The sequence below is a fragment of the Musca domestica genome, unplaced genomic scaffold, assembly GCF_030504385.1.
Source record: "Musca domestica strain aabys unplaced genomic scaffold, Musca_domestica.polishedcontigs.V.1.1 39, whole genome shotgun sequence".
NCBI classification, from domain to species: Eukaryota; Metazoa; Arthropoda; class Insecta; order Diptera; family Muscidae; genus Musca; species Musca domestica.
In genome coordinates this window covers 8,887,331-8,906,069 of record NW_026712326.1, presented here as the reverse complement: position 1 = coordinate 8,906,069, position 18,739 = coordinate 8,887,331, and the positions used below count along the sequence as shown (strand labels likewise).

General features: G+C 33.9%; 1 protein-coding gene across 1 annotated transcript in view; it reads right to left on the bottom strand.

Annotated features, from left to right (window-relative positions):
- LOC101895731 (uncharacterized) overlaps positions 1 to 18,739 on the bottom strand; it is a 134,832-nt gene that overhangs the window by 14,827 nt on the left and 101,266 nt on the right. The window contains 4 exon segments of the mRNA XM_059126464.1: positions 2,812 to 3,109; positions 6,084 to 6,380; positions 11,525 to 12,073; positions 15,941 to 16,030. Coding sequence (XP_058982447.1) covers positions 2,812 to 3,109; positions 6,084 to 6,380; positions 11,525 to 12,073; positions 15,941 to 16,030 — 1,234 coding nt within the window.

Genomic DNA, 18,739 nt, shown 5'->3' with positions numbered 1-18,739 from the left:
TATCAAACGGGACCTGACACTTAAAAATGCTGACATTGTTATTTGAAAAATTTGACTTGTCTTCTTTCGAGCCATGAAATTCGAATTTTTTCCTACTCTGAAGTTTTTGCTAAAGATAATTTGATTGAATCTGATCCTATCAATTTTGTGCAAGCATCCTGTCCCAGCTCAGTCACCTTTCCATAAAGGTTAGCGAATTCGAAAATGAGAACTAAACAGGATTTCAAGCTGGAAAAGCACTCGAATCTGTGGACAGTCTTGGAAGGTGGCATTGCAGGACATCTGTTTATATTCATATGTATGCCAAAGGTCAATAGGTCGTAAGCGAACTCAGGTCATGCACCAAGAACTCGATACTAATTTATGATTGATTAACGTGGTTCAGTTAAGGTTTCGACGATAAGACCGAAAGTACCCTCCACGAAAAGACGGATCCTATATGGAAGTTAAAATTGCTTGAATGTTATCCAAGGCATTCTAAGAGTCTATGAGTGTGAGCCAAAATGTTCGAATTATAGTGAGAGTTTATTCTAAGAGAGAAATCGAGTAAAAGAAATTATTTTACTATTTTATTGTGTTCGTAGGTGTATAGAACAAACAATTTTTGGCAAAGGTAAGAAGTGAGTGTGATTCTCATTCTCTTGTGAATGCTCGACATTCTCTTGTGAATGCTCGACATTCTCTTGTGAATGCTCGAGCCATGTGACCATGATATTGGTAGTGATCAGCAAATATTGCAAAGCTGACACTTTCGTTGCTCTCTGTAATAGAGAGTAATATGAAGTTAAGCCAATGGTGGACTATTCCAGACTAAAAAAATCAAATAATTGAATCTTCCACAGTAATAAAACAAACGGGTATTGGAAAATTGCAAGAGAATAATCTGCTCGATTGCGAGCGTATTTTGACCCCGCTCAAAAATGAGCGAAGCATATTTGCTCTTAGTCGAGTTACATAGATAAATCGAATATTCCTTCCTTAATTCGAGTAGTTTTTGTAGGTCAGTTTATTATCATGTTTCACTTGGGAATATTCCTGGTCGTTCTTGTATCAAAGCTCCTACTTTTAAGACAGTGGTCTACCAATTTCTTTAATTATAAAGACAGAGATTATGCCCATTCAAATACTTTTTATGGATCGAAATTCTACATTTTTATAGAATAAAGGTCTAGTTTCATTATGGTTTTGTAAATGTTTCAATTTCTAAATTTAAATGTATTTGTTATTTTTAATCAGCGTTTGTACTTAACCCCGCATATGAATTGAAAATACTTCATCATTTCCGTATATTGATAATTCTATATATTTAACCCTTAAACCACACTAACCCATATACAAGTTTTGAGAAAAAGTATTCATAAATATATATATAATTTTCCATTTCGAATGTGCTTTAATTTTATAAAGACTTTAATTTCATAGATGACTTTTGATTTTCGGTGGTTTAAGGGTTAAATTAGGAGTTACAGAAGTTTCTCTTTTCCTAGCACAAACTATAAGTTGTGAACATAAGGAGTAAAGAAACTAAGAAATAGAAATAAAGGACTTTGGCATGCTTAGTATTGAGACAAAAAAAAAATCATAAACTTAAAATGGGGGAGCAAACACACAGACACAACTTTTACAGACAGGACACGCATAAAATACTTAAGATTTAGGAATTAGAAGACAAGTTTGGTTGTTTATTTTTTTATTTAGAAACATATAAACACATTTAGAGGTGAAGAAGAATAAGAATTAGATTCGAAACAATAATATTTTTGGAGGACAACGACAAATGAGTAGTAATTAATAGACGAGAAAAATAATGAGAAATGATTGAAAAAAGAAAAGAAATAAAAAATATGCCATATACATTCAAAACATAATGAGTGATGGCAGGATGTTCCAGCTACTTTTTTAGATTCGGATTTATTGTGGACAGGTGGATGGAGGGATGGAAAGGTGTTGACATTGCTGGGGTGAAAATGTCTTCAACTAAAACATATCTTTTTTTTTTGTTTTGGTTATAAAATTCCATTTGTTTGTTATCCACTTTTGATTTTCTCGTATATCTCTATTTAATATTAGTTAACAATTACAAACAACAAGAACAACAACTATATTCATATGTATGTATATTTGACAAAGAAAATCAAAATCAAGAAGTAGAAATGATATTATTACAGAAATATTGTGCCGAAATTATTTTGATTAGAGATTAAAAAAATGGAAAACTGAAAAAAGTTTTAAAAAACCAAAACCAGAATGAAAATAAAAATTCAAAAGATATAATACACAAAATAAGAAATTTAAATAATAATACATTTTTAATAATAATTTTTTAAGTATTTTTTGTAGATTGTTTTATTTGATTTCTTTCTTTTTTGCAGTGTTTTTGTTTTTGGTTTCGAAAAGGAGGCCTAAAGTAGTAAAGTTTGTTTTTGAAAGACCTAATCTTTACCGATATCACAATTGTTTTTTGCTATGAAATTTTGCTCCGCAAATGTTTTGTTTTTTCTTCTTCTCAGAACCAATATTTATCTCACATTAAAGAAAAACTTAAAAATACAAAAACGTAAACTTTTTACAAAAACAAAACGAAAACATAGAATATTTTTTAAAAAAGAAAACAGAAAGAAATCCTTAGATACTGTACAGTACTGAGTGACTGAATTATTTTATTTTTTTGTTTACAGGAAAAAATATTTGATAAAATTAATTATTGTTTTTTTTCTTTTGGTTTTTTAACTTTTTTGTACAAAGAAAAAAATAGAGTCAAGATTTTTTTGTTGATGTTGTTAGACAAGAAAATTGAATACTTTTACTTACTCTTTCCTTGGGGACCACGTGGCCCAGCCATACCAGGCATCATGTTGTCGCGCGGCGGTGGTGGAGGTCCTCTAGCACCCGGCCCTTGACCTCTGCCCCTTTGACTGGCCAAGCCACCGCGTCCTGCAGGGCCACCACCTTGCATCATTTGATTACTATATGTGTCGGGCGCCTCGGCTAAGAAATTCGATGGCACAAGGCCACGAACACCATCCAATTCGCCCATATAGAAACCATCTTCATCCATATCACCATACACAAGTATGATTTCACCCGTTTTGAAACTTAATTCCACTTGCTGATTGTTTTTTTTATTGAAATGTTTGGTTTCGTTTGGGGGAAAAACAAAAAACAGATGCAATTAAATATATACCCTTATGTATGTAAAACAGATAAAGAATGAAATCTTTCAAAAAAAAAAAGTTGAACGCCAGCAGAGAAAGCAAAAATATGCAACAAGCGTTGTTGTCGTAATATCTAAGCGATTGTGTGGTAGGCATTGTTGGTAGGTGGTGGGTTGGTCTTTGCGTTGGTGGCGGTGGTGGTGGTAGGTTGTAGGTCTCCATGGGAATTCTAGCAACGAAGAGCCTTAAAATCGGTTAGTATAAGATCGAGGTTTTAAGTACTGGATTTTCGTAAAATCGTTTTACAATTTATACCTTCGTAAATTTATTTGTTACGTTTAACATATATTTGTTTTTTTAATATATAATACAAGGTTTTATTTATAATTATTTCCTTTTATCTGATTTGGCCTACTTTTTTAATTTTTTTTATATTGACACAGATACCCATTTTGACAATTTTGGAAAAGATGTCGCCGTTTTTTGAAGATTTATATTTATCGTGTATTTTGTAGGCATTACGTATTATTTCGACAATTTTGTACGATTTTAATTATTATTTGTAAGTTCTGGTACAAAAATAGTATATATTTAACCGAGAATTTTGAAGTTTCTTACGGTACTATCTCTGACTCAGTCCCTCATTTAGTGTAGCTCCTTTATTTGACTTTTAAGTTCCAATTTGTACCATTCATGTGAGTATTTTAGGAACGTAGATAACCGAATAACAGCAGGTTATGAAAGTAGAGCCAACAAGTAAAAAAGCAGTAACTTTGAATACCCTCCTCCATTTGGAAAGAATTTGGAAATTCAAAAAAACTATAAAAATTCTGCCTATACGAAGACGTGGACCTGCATACTTTTATCATAAGCCATTACAATATACAAGCACGAAACTTGAAAAAAAAAAAAACGAGGAATAATGTAGATAAAATCATCATAATACCGAATATACGGGGCTTATACGAAGACCTGGACCTGCATACACAATTCTTGGAATCCGTTGATGTGTCTTCAATATTGCAAATAAAAATACGACAAATATTTTAATTGACCTCCACGCGAGTCTACGAAGGGATCTTTTCGGTTAAAAACTCCCTTTAAACGGATCCCTCATTCGGGTTCAAAATATTCTATTGTCATAACATTCCACTGAAGTCCTAGAAAACGTCAAGAGTCCAACTCCGATCTCAACGCGAGGAATCCATACACGGTGAGATGAACGTAAACCAACTTCAGACTGCTGTCATTTCTAAGTCCGACAGCTGTCAAATTTATTCCAGTGACAGCTCATTATATTGATTACAAGCGTACAAAAGCATTTTGGTTAGAATTTTCCAGAAGAAGAAGTTATTAGTGATGGAACTCAAGCGTCATAGTGTGATTTCTTTATATTTGGCGGGAAAACCAGAAGTGGCTATCGTTAGCGCACTCCAGCATTTAAATGTGAGTAAATATTTTGTGTCTCGTACCATCGCTCGTTATCGTGATACTGGTAGCGTAGCCCAAGGAAGTGGACGGAAAAAACGGCAACATCAACATAAATGGTGCGAAAAGTCAAGAAGCGCGTCGCAGTTGCCGAAAAATGGCTCGTGAGCTGAACGTATCGCAATATTCCATTCGGCAAATATTGAAAAATGAGATCGGGATAAAGTCATTGAAATTCCAAAAAGTGCAAAACTTACACCGCAACAGAAAGAAAATAGACTCAAAAGAGCTAAAGAGTTGCTTCGCTTGGCCGAAAGTGGTGAACTGCCGAATTTGGTTTTCTCCGATAAGAAATCATTCGTTGTCTAGCAGTTTGAAAAAAAAACAAAATGATCGTGTTTACTTGCCAAAGAGGTCAGCTGAAAATGTGAACCTTCGATTAGCCATCAGAACTCAAGCGCCGGCCATGGTGATGATGTGGGCCGCCATAACAGCCGATAGTCGATCTCCGCTCATATTAATCGACCGTGGCATCAGAATAATTGTCGAATATTATCGAGAATATATTCTGGAGGGTATATTAAAGCCTTGGGCACGCAAACATTTTGGCCGCAGACCTTGGACATTCCAACAGGACTCAGCACCATCGCACTTACCAAGCGCCACCCAAGAATGGTTACAAAATAAAGTTCCTCGCTTCATTTCCAGCGCCCAATGGCCACCAAAATCTCCGGATACCAATCCATTGCACTATTGTGTCTGGAGTATTTTGGAAAGCAAGGTTGGCACTAAAAAATACCAAAGTGTCGAACACCTGAAGCAAGCGATTCGTCGGGAATGGGCCAAAATACCACAGAGCAACATTCGGGCAGCGTGTGGCGGTTTCATTGACAGTTTGAAGGCCATAATTCGTGCCAAAGGTGACCAATGCGAATAAGCCTAAACTTATTCTAAAAGTTGATGCTATTTCCGACATTGCTTGCTTTCATTCAATAAAATTTAAAAAAAATGTAAAAATTATGCCATTTGACTTTGTTGCAGGTTTTTATCTCACCCTGTATAACCAAAGGAAAGTACATTTCAATCTTACAAACGTTAAAAATTTTAATGAATTCGGAAATAATTATAAATAAAACCTGTTTGATTTAAATGGGTAAAATATAGGTACTGTAAAATTTAAATAAATTCGTAGATATGTAAATCAAGTTATTACGAAGACTTCGGACACTTATATGGATCTAGCCATTTATACTCTATAGATAAAGCTATATTCCAATATTTCCAAAACATTTAACATTTTCCATTGGAAAACAACAACAAAAAACTCACGTTACGACGTCGAGGAATGTCTTGGGCAAATGTTGGCACAAGACTATCAAGAAATCCCCCAAATAGACCTCCTCCTCCTCCACCCATTTTAGCAGCCTTACGCTAAATAAATACGCACACACATACACATACAAATACATAAATACATTTAACAACATTGACAATACTTACTTCCGCATCCACATTCGGACTTAACTCTTGCGGATCATAGTCGTAGAGGGCGATCATCCGTTTGACCGGCATATTCGCATATATGTCACCCCAACGGTCGCGACTAACATTGCGCATACTTTGTTGTGTGCCCACCTGACCGGGCATAACTTGTGCAGTGCCGCCAGGTTGTTGAGGCATTTGACCCATTTGGCCGGTGCCATCATCAACCTCCGTCACCATATTGTGGGGAACATAACCGCGACGACCGCGCAGCTCGCCCCAATAAAAGCCGTCAGCATCCTTGTCGCCATACACCTAAATCATGGGGGAGAGAGAATGGAAACAGAGAATACAAAATTATTAAATGAGACCATAATGCAATTCCAAAACCACATAACGGTTATCAAAGTTGTTGATGTTGCTGTTGTTGGTAGTAGCCTTTGGAAAGGGCCATTTCCAACATTGGAACACTTTTATTTGATTATTTGATTTTATTTTGGTAAGAATGAAAGAAACATATGATGCACAAGTACCAAATACAGAACAAGGTGAACAATCGAAAACAAGAATACTCTAATCTAAATAGGTTATATAGGCATATTTGTTATATTATATATTATCGGTTTATATGTATAGAGGTATATATAGGTAGGCTGATAGGAATAAATCATTATCATCATTGCAACAACTATTCTATCTAGGGTTACTAACCACTAAATGGACAGATGACAGGATGAATGGTTCGGGGGGAGATTTGGTGGTGGAGTGGCAGTGGTAATAGTAGTGGTGGGTGGTATTGGTGGTGATGGATGTATTTTTGTATTGAAATATTTGGGGTGTTTGGGGCGGGGGTGGTTCTAATGATTTGACAACACAACTAATTTTTTAATGGAATCAATTACATTGTTTGTAAATCGAATTATGTGAAGCTAACCGATCAAACTAAATATTTAAACTACCAATTATTACAGATTCTTGAGTTGCTCAATTAGATGCGGTTCTTTTAAAGCGGGTTCAAACACTTTTCGGGGTTGACCACAAGGTGTCTATTAATTTCCTTTTTTCTTTTTATTTTTCTTTTTTGGTTTGAGGGTTTGTCCAGTATTGCTAATCTTACCTTGGATTATCATTTCGATCGGGGCACTCGAACTTACTTTGGCAGATGGCTGATCAACTACAATCTTCATGTCATTACATTAATTATTGCATCAAATTAACATTCATTCCAATATTAATTAGGATCATACAAAAATTTACTGAGAATGTGTGAGTGCTTGCTAAGAGTAATTAATTATTTGATTGAGTGAAAGAGTTTCTTCCAACACCTTTTTCAAGAAATTTTGAAATTTAAAATTTATTAAGAAAATGTTGAATATAATCTAGGAACCTGATAAACCTACATTAAAGAGGACCTCCCAACAATAAAATATCAGGCAGAACCAAGCGCCGGTGAATTGGCGAATTTGTATCATCGACTTTGGAAGAAGGTAAAACATTTTGTTTTTATATTGAAAATGTTTAATGTAAACAATTAAAAACAAGCTTAGTTTGGCCGATCCGAACTTTCAATACCAGAAAAGAAAACTTTTAGAAGAAACTTTAGTATCGGAAGATTCAATATTCATACTCGCTTAATTTTGAAACTAGATCATAAAGGGAGACAATGTTAAATAAGGATATACCAAATCTTGAACCAATATAGAAAATTCTCTGCTACAGGATTCGGTTTATATTAAGAGTGTGGAAAAATCATAAAAATCTCAATGCCGGGAAATATTGTCACCAGACGTGAATGCCATTTCAAAATGTATATACAGAATTTTAAACAAGTCAGTTGGAAAATATATTGTTAAAATCATAAGAAATGCGAGTTTCGAGATTTACCATTAGCTTGCACCTATGCAGACAATTATCGGGAAAACAGAGGAAGGACTATTGGTACTATCATTAAGGTTAACCCTCTTACGATAACAGATGTTCCTTTTATGAAATCGATAAAAAAAATTCAAAACTATTAGATTCTTGCTGTTTTTTGAACATAGCAAATTTTAGATAGGAATCATAACTGGAAAAATCAAATCCAATATAGAGCTAATAAGGTTCATAGATAATAAACATGATGGAGGATAATAAGCTCAAAATGGTGATTTGGTCCTAAGGTGACTCATTGGCTATTCAAGGGCATAATTACATCCATTCTAACATTCAAAGATTTTGAAAAAGTCCAAAGAACAAATATTGATTGAACCCCTGAAGAGGTGTCATCTTGACACTGTTTTAATACGAATGCTTCGAATATAAGAAGATAAAAATAGTACTAATTAGTATTAACCTATGGCCAACTGCTGTAAAAATCCTTACAGACATGCAGCGGTTAGATGTAACGAAATAAAAGATTCACAAATAAATATTTACCAGACATTAATCTGATCTAAGTTGGATCTAAAATCACTATTTACGAAGGTAGAACTAGAGAAATGTTTGTAAAGTTTCCAATTTCGGCGACACAGCCTGATTTTTCGAATATTTGTACCATTTGTGGAAAAGGCACAGGATTTTCCCACAAGTATTAGCCATTATTTCGATGGCTGTCACTTTTGAAGTGACAATTACACTGTGTAACACAAAAAATAATTACAGAGAAAATCCAGCAGATTAAGAAAATAAAACTAAAGAAATAAAACACGTGTATCGGCATTTTGAAAGTTCACATCGCAAAGTAACCTAAACAGAAGGGGCAAGGGCTCTTCCACACTTTTGGAAATTTTCGGATTAAGATTCCTCTGAACCCCTGCATTTTTTGGCAATATTTCCAATAATAATAACAGTAATGTTTTGTTATATTAACCCTTATGGAAGTCAAAAAGGGGTCTTCTAGGTTCCAGAAGTCGTCAAAAGTCTTAATCTTACATAAACATCAGGAATTTATAAATATTAAAAATACATTTTTGGGTTAAAATTAAGGCAAAATATCTCCAACAAAGCATCATTTTAAAAGGACAACGCCAAGAACAAATATATTCTTCATTAAATTTCACTATAAGTTACAAAAGAAAATAAATCTCTATTTTTATTGCATATCAAAAAAAAATATTTGCAATAATGTTCCAAAAACCCTGAAAATATTCCTTAATTTTTTGATAAATTTTTTGTACCAATGAATCTGGATATAATCCAAAAATCTCTGTCAAATTTTAAAACTCTTTCCTAAAAGTTTCTAAATATATCTCAAAGAGTAAGAGTCTCTGGGAATATGGTAAAAACTATGTAAGGGCCTTAACAATGTTTGGCCTACGAACCATAAACTCTTTATGGGGTTAAATCTACAAACGAGTACTGTCAAGTTCACTTGGAATTTTCCACAACCAAAACTGCCTGTTGTACAGTGAATTATAAGAAAATTTTCGGAACTCGGAAAAAAAAAATCTACTTTTTTTCAATGAAATTTAATATACAATAATTCTTACTTTGATACTTTACTTAAAAATTAGTTATAAAGCAAGATTTTGATTAGGATTGGATACGTGTTAAGTTGATGATTTGTTGTTGGCTTCAAGGGCTGCTCGTGAAAGCCATTTGGCTGAAAGGCAATAAATTAGTAAAGACAGACCTTTTTCATTATTATGAAAAAACAAGCAATCATTTACATACTCGTATCTTAAAACTTGAAGTTTTTCTTTGCATACCCAAATAACACATCGCATTGGAATACTCTTGGTAGCAGTCTTTTTCGCCTTCATGCATTAAAAAATGTGGTGCTGGATATTTGTGAGGGGGTACCAGAAGGACTTGATCTATGTGTCCCATCTTTATGTCAGTTTCAACATTTATAGAAATGTTGAAAAGAAACGGAGACACATTTTACATTTTATTTAAGTTGGGGTTACCTGAAGTGCTAAACTCGATTGTCTCCTATCGCCTCATACAAACATTATGATCTGAGAAGTTTTTCTTTGGAAAATTTTGATTTCTCATAATTTTAACCCTTTGTGGAGGATTTACTTGAAGGAGTGAAACGATAAACTTTCTTTGCTTAAAAAAAGATTTATTTTCCTTCTTGAAAATATTGACCATTTTTGAGGAAGGTACAAGAAGCAGAAACCATTTTTTAAGTCGATAATATGACCATGTACATTGTCTTCGCAATATTTACGATTGGGAAAATATTCCATGATGATATTACCGCTAAGCAATTGAATGAAAGGGTTTTTCGGTCGCTTTATACAGAAATGTTAAAAATCTCATTCAAAATAATGTATCAATGTCTACATAAGGCCTCAGACCGTGAAGCTAATATTAACAAGTAAAAAAGCAGTAAGTTCGGCCAGGCCGAACTTTGAATACCCTCCACCATTTGGAACGAATTAGAAAATTTTCAAAATAATAAAATCCATTGAAAATTCTGTCAAAATCTTTAAAATACCTAATATCAGAAGGTACCGATATATGGGGGGTGTACGATATTGTCGACCTATATAGACATATCTATGTCTGGGGGTAAAGTACTCACAAAGAATACCTTGTGTAGAATTTCAGACAATTCCGTTGAAAAATGTGGGTAAAATCATCAAAATACCGAATATCGGGGGGTACCTTTATATGGGGGCTATACGATATCGTGGACCGATATAGCCCATCTTGGAACTTGATCTGCCTGCAGACAAATGAGAGATCTGTGCAAAATTTTAGTTTCCTATTTTAATTCGTTTAGCGTGATTACAACAGACGCACATACGGATGGACAGGGCTAAATCGTCTTGGAATATATATACTTTGTTGGGTCTAAAATGATTATTTCGATGAGTTATAAACGGAATGACGAACTTAATACACCCTCCATACTATGAATGGTGGGGGGTATATAAAAAAGATTCTTTCGATCACCTACTTTTTTGTTGAGTTTTATACATGGAATGCGAGGCACATATTAAAATATACCGAATACGAAAAAATTTGTCAGCATAATTGTAGATATTGATTTGTGATAGGTTATAGTACTTTTTGGAAAATTTTGCGATACTTTGTTGTAATTTTGATATTGTATCGGCATATTAACAAAAGGTTGAATGGCAAACTGTTTAACTAATTCTATTGTTTTTAGAGAACATTTTTCAAAAGGTGTAGGAAGTAAAACTCTTGGCAAACGAAAATACTGCCTATTTATTTGTAAATTTGATTTTGGGGTTTTTAACTTTTTCTTCTAACAAAGAAAACTCAAGGCGTATTCTAGTTTTTTTTTTTTGTGTTTCATTAGCCTAACAAACAATGTCTACTAAGTAAATACCAAGGCCAAGCCAATTTCTGATCTTTGCACACAATGCAAACTTTTTTGGAATATAAATTTTTGATTTCTTTTCTTGTTTCTTTCAAAAGTTCAAAACAAAAACGAACCGAAAACAGAAAAGAAATGCTGTAACTAAATTCTAGCCAAGAAGCAGTTCTGTCGTTGCGTAACTTACCTTTATTGTATCACCCTCTTGGAATGGCAGTTCTTCGTCACATCCATCTGGATTGGGACTCATTGTGCTTGGATCATAGTCGAACATAGCAACGAAATAGCGTGGCTTTTTCTGTGCGGCCATTTGTTGTTGCTGCTGTTGTTGGGGCGTGAGACCCTGTTGGCCGGGCATCATTTGTTGGCCCTGTTGCATGTGCTGGCCCTGCTGCATTTGTTGCTGCTGTTGCATTTGCTGTTGTTGTTGTTGCTGCTGCTGCTGTTGTTGGTTGAGCGGACCTCGAAGGCCCATAGCACCCTGCATTTGGCCACCTTGCATGCCGGGCTGTTGCATTTGCCCAGGCATTTGACCTGGCATCATGCCTTGCTGCTGCATGGGTCCACCAGGTTGCATTTGACCCGGAGGGGCAGGTCCTCGTTGGCCGGGGAAACGCTGCTGTGGACCCATGGGGCCTTGAGGTCCATACGGTTGTTGTTGCTGTTGCTGCTGCTGCATACCCTGAGGTCCTTGTGGCCGCATCATGCGTTGCTGCTGCTGGCCCGGTGGGTAACCCTTTAGTTTCAATTCAATGGTTTAAACCCGAATTAAATTATTTTTCAAATTGATTTTAATTTTAGTTTTTTGGATTTGGAAAAGATTTGTTTTTTGTTTTGTAAAGCAAAATTTTGTAAATTTCAAATGTTTTCAAATGCAAAGTTTAAAGTTTTTGTAGTTTTGAAACTGGCATGGTATGCAATTCGTATTCGTATTGTTAGAGATAGAGACAGGCGCACACACACTGGGACATTTGCGGGCGCACGTTCTGGCCATAAACTAAAAACAGCTCTGAGACCCACATCCAGATGAATCACACTGCGGACATTGCCATGTCGTTCAAACTTCACGGAAAGCTCAATCAAAATAAGTTTTGACACCACAAATGTCCCAGTGTGTGCATGAAAGAGTAAAGTTTGTTTTTAGTATTGAATTGGATTTTAGTTTTGGGGGGTTAAAATATTTCGAAAATAAAACGAAACGATATATGAATTTAGTATTGGTAGTAGTATTGGAACAGAGAAATCATAATTGGGTATTGGGTGGGTATTAGTAGTAGCACTGGTAGGTAGTAAGTAGTAGGTCTGATTATGTACTTGGGTTTGGAGGCGGGTTGGGTTAGTTGGTTGGTTGGTAGGTAGATAATAGTATATAGGGTATTTGTTTTTTATTTTTGCAGAACAAAGCTAACAGGAAACACATAATTTGATATACATATGTATTTTGAAATAAAAAATAAGTTTTCAACTCAAAAACAAAGCCCAAACGGATACGATTTGAACGGCAAAGTATAAAAATAATAAAAACAAAACGAATAAAAATCAAGAGAAGTACAAAGCCATTGAATATGATACACATAGAGTTAGGTCAGTTTATGAGTGAGCGAGTGAGTGTAACCTAAATGACAGTTTGGTTAGGTTACAAAGACAACCATTGTTTTTTACAGTGTACTTGAGAGAGTATTTTTTACATGGAATGTAATTGTTAATGTGGTGTTGTGATTTTAATGTTCATGTACACTGTGAGAAACAGCTTTAATTTCGAAATGATGTTTATGTTTGTAATGTTGACCTAACTGTTTGTTGTGTTCACTATTCCTAATGCTCTATTTTTGCTTTCGAAAGATGAAGGAAAAATCTATTTTTCAGTAATAATTTTAAAATTCTTGGGGAAAAAATTAATATTTATATATTTTCTTAACAGTACTAATCACAAAAAGATATTTGTAAATGGTGATGGAGAATATTTAAAAAAAAAAAATATATTTTTCCACTTCTCCGTTAACATGATCATGATACTATATGATACCCTACACCAATATGCGTTTTTAGTAGAGCTCTCGTAAAAAAAAAAATTAAATTGGGAATTTAAGTGAAGTAGATCATACCAAATATGACCCAAATAACGTTGCTGTATGGTGCATGATATGACTTCAATAAGGATTATATTATAAAATATTTATTGGAGCAATAGATAACCGGACCGAGTTTCACCGAATAGTAAAATTCGGTTAAATATAAAAAAATCTATTCAATTTTGGCTGATATTACTTAAAGGGTGAGCAATAACCAATTGGATGAAGAAGCTATAGCTGTATAAAGATCTGGGCCGATATCGTTAAAATATGGCAGAAGTATTTTCGAGCAGTATCTGATGCCCGATATTAAAAATCATTATTATTATATTAGCCCTTTGGTGCAAAATAAATCTGATATCGGATAAAGATATATATGGTCAGATGCGAAATCGATAAAATTTGACAAGATATTTTCGAGATCCATAAGCTATCTAGCAACAAATATCATTCTTGTGGATTGCATATTACGCGTGTGAGAGATTTTAAACCCAAATCGGATGAAACATATATGTCCAAGCTATAGCTATATCTGAACCGATTTTCTTAACATTTATGCACTTGCTTCTAGACTGAATTCGGTTGGATGTGCCAAAATTCAGGTAATTTGAACTTATATTGGCCATTTGGTGCACAAGTAGCCCGAACTCGATGGAAGATATATGGGAGCTATATCTAGATCTGATCCGATAATATCACCAATCTCAATACAAATATTATTTGGAAAATTTCATCTGAATCGGATAATAAATGCGACCTGAATTTTTTTCACAAGAATACGTGACTAACGACCGGTCTGATATGCATAAATCGACTCAGAATGTGATTCTATGTAGATCTTCAAAAGTAACCTTTCTATGTTACAAACAAATGCACAAAGACATAATACCCCCACCACTATGTGGTGTAGGGTATAAAAATTTGAATTTGGAAAATGAGTGTTGATCCACATTTTTGTTGTTCGAATGCAGAGTGTAAATAATGCCTTTTTGGATGCACGTGCTACTTTGGAGTTTACCGCATAAAAATACAGTGATGCATGTAGATTCCACACCGAATTTGTAATTAAACAGCTGGACCCTTTTTGATTTTATATATTTTGTGGTTTTTAAATAAAAATAAAACAAAACGTGGAAACATGGCCCATTTACGAACTTAACCTGCCTACTGGTAAACACAGATGTGCGCAAAATTTTTAATTCAAGCGTGATAGTGTGATTCCTTTATATTTGGCTGGAAAACCACAAGTGGCTATCGTTAGAGCACTCCAGCATTTTAAGAGTTTCTTCGCTTGGCCGAGAGTGGAGAACTGCCGAATTAGGTTTTCTACGTTGAGAAAACATTCGTTGTTCAGCAGTTTGTAAACAAAGAAAATGATCGTGTTTACTTGCCAAAGAGGTCAGCTGAAAATGTGCACCTTCGGTTGGCAACCAAAACTCAAGCGTCGACCATGGTGATGGTGTGGGCCGCTCTTCGATCGTATTAATCGGCCGAGGCATCAAAATAAATGCCGAATATTATTGCGAAAATATTCTGGAGGGTGTTTTTTAGCCTTGGGCACGCAAACATTTTGGCCGCAGATCTCGGACATTCAAACAGCACGCGCCACCCAAGTAATTTTACAAAATGACATTCCTCGCTACATTTACAGCGCACAATGGCCAACAAAATCTGCGCATACCAATCCGTTGGACTTTTGTGTCTGGTTAGCTCTAAAGGCAAGGTTAGCACTAAAAAATACGAAAGTGTCGATCACCTCAAGCAAGCGCTTCGACGGGAATGGGCCAAAATACCGCAGAGCAACATTCGGGTAGGGTGTGACGGTTTCATTGGCCGTTTGAAGGCCATAATTCGTACCAAAATTGACCAATTCGAACAAATCTAAACATATTCTAAAATTCAATGCTATTTCCGACATTTTTTTGCTTTCATTCAATAAAAGTTAAAAAAATGTAAAAATTTTGGCGTTTGACTTTGTTGCAGTTTTTTATCTCACCCTGTATTGTTACAAAGATATAACACTATAAATATAGGACAAAATGCATATGGACTATTGATGTTTCAGAAAAGAAAATTCTTCGAGAAAATATTTCTTATTCTTAAAAAATAATGAAAACTGCTGTCATTTTAATATGTTTTTGTGATTAGTTCTGTTCAGGGCAATGAAATAATAATAATCCTAAATTATTGATATAAAGTATTCAACTAACCTACAAACTAAAACTATTTTATATATTTTTATTTATAAAGGAATATAATATAAATAGATATGTATATTATTTATAGCACTAAATAAATCTCTATGTAATTATATATTGTATCAAGCATTTCATTAATAAGAAAAAAAATATGAACAAATTTTGTCACTAAGTTACAAACAATAAAAATATTTTCAAACGATTCACATCGTTTAAATAGAATATTCTGAATAAAAATATGTTTTTAAATATATATTTGTAATAATTATTTTAAAAGAGTGGTAAGAGCAAAAAGTTTTTTTGTTGAAATGTGATGAATGAGTTAAGACTTACGTTAACATTTTGAGTCGCTTGAGTCTGAGGTGTTTGTTTGGAAAAGAGGCCGCCGAGTATGCCTCCTAATAAACCAGAACTTCCGTCGGCCTGCATTTGTACACAGATGAATTTGTTTGTTTTTTTGTTTTTTGGTTTTGTTGAGGAGTTGAGGGGGGTAGTAGGAATTTATGTTTTAATTTCAACCATTTACAAAATATACAAAATGTCATGATGTAATTTTTTTTTTTTAATTTAATTTTTTGGTAACTTTAAATAAAATGGGGGATAAACAACTCTCTTTTTTTCGTTACAATGAAAAGATTTTTTTTTTTTTTTTTGATTTATAAAACAAAACTTTGATTCAATGCTTTGCAGCTAATAATCGTTTTAACAGATCTTTCAATTATAAATCATGCCACAACAAACCAATCCTTTTAGGATTCGGTTTTTAACACAAGATTTAGAAGAAGAAGGAGATAAAATTGAACGGCAAGCAATTTTTTAATTGGTTGATAACGCCTTGGCTCAAAACAAAGTGGGGGCTTGGGTAAGGCTGGGACTGAATGGTTTTCAATAAAACTTACATACATCTTAGTTAAATTTAAAAGTTAATTTAAATAATACTTTTTCTAATAATCGTTAAAAGTGTAATCGCTTAAAGGGATTCTTAAAAAACAAGTTTTTTTTGTGCCTTCTTGGTTTTCTTATATTCCAAAAAAAAACAATAATTTCAAATAATTCATCTTCATTCAAAAGATTCTAGTGTTCATTTGTGTATGCAGTTTTATAGGTGTTGGATTTTAAAGTGTATTAGTAATAACTTTAGGTAAGAAGTGTGAGAATTGGAGAACGTGGGAAAATATTTTCGAGAAAATTGTATTGGTATCTGTTTAATTTAGATTGTTAATTTTTGTTTGTGACATCAACAATGGGTTAAAATATAATTGATCTTTAAATCATTAACCTCTTTACTTACTTTGAGAAAAACTCATTTCAACTTTTAAATTTTGATATTCGTTTCAAGAATAATGCATGAACTAGCCTTGGAACATATCAGACAAGCGTCTTTAGAAAAACCAAAGATGTAGAATTCTTTAAAAGCTTATTCTTCCAAATTTTTTTATATTTTTGAGAATATAAATTCTAAATTAAACAAATTTTCAACAGAAGCTTTATTTATTTTATATTATTAAGTATAAAATATATTTATTAAAAGCTTCTACAATTTTTTTCGCCTATTCCTAGATATCTCAAAAACAAAAACAGATTTTGGAAAACTGATCAATTTTAAAAAATCACACATATCTCGAAGAGTTAAAAAAATATGTTATGGAACACTTAAGCATAACACGGACGATATACCTTTTTGAGTCCTTCCGATGGATTTGCCACGTAAATTGTTAAGTACAGAGTAGCAAATTTTCATAAATTGGCGCCCAATACGAAATATGAGGTGGTAGTTCCTTTATTTTCTTGATAGAAGACCTCTGTGAACCTTTCACTCCTTATAATGAGTACACCCCTGGCGTGGGAGTTCCGTCTACCATATAAATACAGAAAGTGGTGCCGTTTCATAATCCTCCATGACCCATTACAATTAAGGGGAGTGTGACCATTTTTCGGTCATAACGGCAAAGTAATTTTTCCGTGTGAGAAATGCTGGGTTACCTGGTTATTCGATCCCAAAGTTCGGATACAACATCCGGTTCTACAGAACTTATATGTACAAACTATGTAAGCTATGGAAATACCTATCGAACAATTGGTCATATTATGGTATTTTTGTACCGGAACTTTTTGAGAAAACCCTGAAAGATTAAAAATGGACCCAGTATGGGTATTAAGATCTACATACTACATTATAGCCTATACTGTTGCCTTTCTAAGGTTGTGCCAAATGTGCTAGTATCTCTTAGCATTCCGAAGAAATTAGTGATAAAATCATGAAATTGAGATTTTCTCCACCCATATGTATTTAAGCTTTATAGTTTTTTTTAAATATTTTTTTTTGTGGACGTGGCTTGAAGTTTTCCTCTATGGGGTATGTTCAACACCGACTACGCTATTCATAGCTTTCCAAACTTTATAACTTTTGCAAGTAGCTGTGGGGATTAAGTAGACCGAAAAATTTTCCATGGGAATTATATCCGTTTTGAAAAAGGAAATAATCTCTCCCCATAATTGCAATGCAGATCTTAAAATGTTGATGGCCCTCACGTCACTTTAGTGGATCTCATATTTCATCCTACAAGGCTTCGATATTCACTTGCGGATTTCCACGCATGATTTTCTACACCAATAAAATTGTTTTCAACTTGGCCTGTGAATAGTGTTCTCGAATAATCTGATGTGTTTGGCAGAATCAACTGTCTTTGATGAGGCAAGTGCTTCGAACGCAACGATCTCCGATACTGGGGAAGAATAATTCCTCAAAAATTCTGCGCTATTTATTTGGAAGATTTGGCACTTTGTATATTTTTTCGATTTGGCGTATCGCTCGCTCCATTAACTTTCGGGTAATCATTAAAAATGATTAGGACATAACTGTCGTACACAATTTTATCATATATTTACATAATGTGGTTCGATTCTTGACTCTAGCATCAGTAGGACATGACTATTAAAGCTTATTTCAAACTTTAACTAATATTTGGTCTCTGTTAAGAAATAAGAATGCACTTCAATTATTGGAAGATAAAATATTTGGAAAGAAAAAAAGAAACTGTGATAATGTTTCGAACATATATTCCTGTAGCCGATCTTAAGAACGTTTGTGCAGTTCTCTGAACGAAAGAGCGATGATCTCTTTGAAAACGT